Below are 1,209 nucleotides of genomic sequence, written 5' to 3' on the forward strand. Positions count from 1 at the left end.
ACAGTCTGTGGGTTCGCGCCCCACATCGGGCTCTGTGCTGACAGCACAGAGCCTGAAGCCTACTTCAGATTCTGTCTCCCTCTCTCTCTGCCCTCCCATGCTCATGCTCTGTCTCTCTCTCTCTGTCAAAAATAAACATTAAAAAATTTTGAACAAACTTATTAGATAATTCTTGTGCATGCTAATGTCTGAGTACTACCTGTTTTATACTAGGCTCTGTCCTTAGCTCTTATATTTGATACATAAAAACTAAAACATAGCCTCCCTCCTTAAAAGAAATTCAATGGGCTCTCTTTCTGCCGCCATCTTGGTTCTGCGTTCCCCGCACAAAATGCCTGGTGAAGCCCCAGAAACCGTGCCTGCTACAGAGCAGGAGTTGCCACAGCCCCAGGCTGAGACAGGGTCTGGAACAGAATCCGACAGTGATGAATCAGTACCAGAGCTTGAGGAACAGGATTCCACACAGGCAACCACCCAACAAGCCCAGCTGGCAGCAGCAGCTGAAATCGATGAAAAACCAGTCAGTAAAGCAAAACAGAGCCAGAGTGAAAAGAAGGCACGGAAGGCTATGTCCAAACTAGGTCTTCGACAGGTTACAGGGGTTACAAGAGTCACTATCCTCTTTGTCATCACAAAACCAGATGTCTACAAGAGCCCAGCTTCAGATACCTACATAGTTTTGAGGGAAGCCAAGATCGAGGATTTATCTCAGCAGGCACAACTAGCAGCTGCTGAGAAATTCAAAGTTCAAGGTGAAGCTGTCTCAAACACTCAAGAAAACACACAGACTCCAACTGTACAAGAAGAGAGTGAAGAGGAAGAGGTTGATGAAACAGGTGTAGAGGTTAAGGACACAGAACTGGTCATGTCGCAAGCAAATGTATTAAGAGCAAAGGCAGTTCGAGCCCTGAAGAACAACAGTAATGATATTGTAAACGCTATTATGGAATTAACAATGTAACCATCTGAAAACGAGGACCCTTTTTTGGTGTTTCTTTTTTTTTTTAATTTTTTTTCAACGTTTATTTATTTTTGGGACAGAGAGAGACAGAGCATGAACGGGGGAGGGGCAGAGAGAGAGGGAGACACAGAATCGGAAACAGGCTCCAGGCTCTGAGCCATCAGCCCAGAGCCCGACGCGGGGCTCGAACTCACGGACCGCGAGATCGTGACCTGGCTGAAGTCGGACGCTCAACCGACTGCGCCACC

General features: G+C 46.8%; 1 protein-coding gene across 1 annotated transcript; it reads left to right on the forward strand.

Moving 5' to 3' along the window:
- Positions 1-293: 293 nt before the first annotated feature.
- Positions 294-994, forward strand: LOC121025717 (nascent polypeptide-associated complex subunit alpha-like). Its single transcript, XM_040468422.1, has one exon. It carries the CDS (start codon positions 332-334, stop codon positions 959-961), a length of 630 nt encoding a protein of 209 aa, XP_040324356.1. The 5' UTR covers positions 294-331; the 3' UTR covers positions 962-994.
- Positions 995-1,209: the final 215 nt, after the last annotated feature.

The sequence above is a fragment of the Herpailurus yagouaroundi genome, unplaced genomic scaffold, assembly GCF_014898765.1.
Source record: "Herpailurus yagouaroundi ecotype Mexico unplaced genomic scaffold, PumYag 67700, whole genome shotgun sequence".
Classification (NCBI taxonomy): Eukaryota; Metazoa; Chordata; class Mammalia; order Carnivora; family Felidae; genus Herpailurus; species Herpailurus yagouaroundi.

Bases quoted from the DNA above. Each gene is read 5' to 3' on its own strand.
- LOC121025717 (XM_040468422.1), top strand. From the start codon at position 332: ATGCCTGGTGAAGCCCCAGAAACCGTGCCTGCTACAGAGCAGGAGTTG.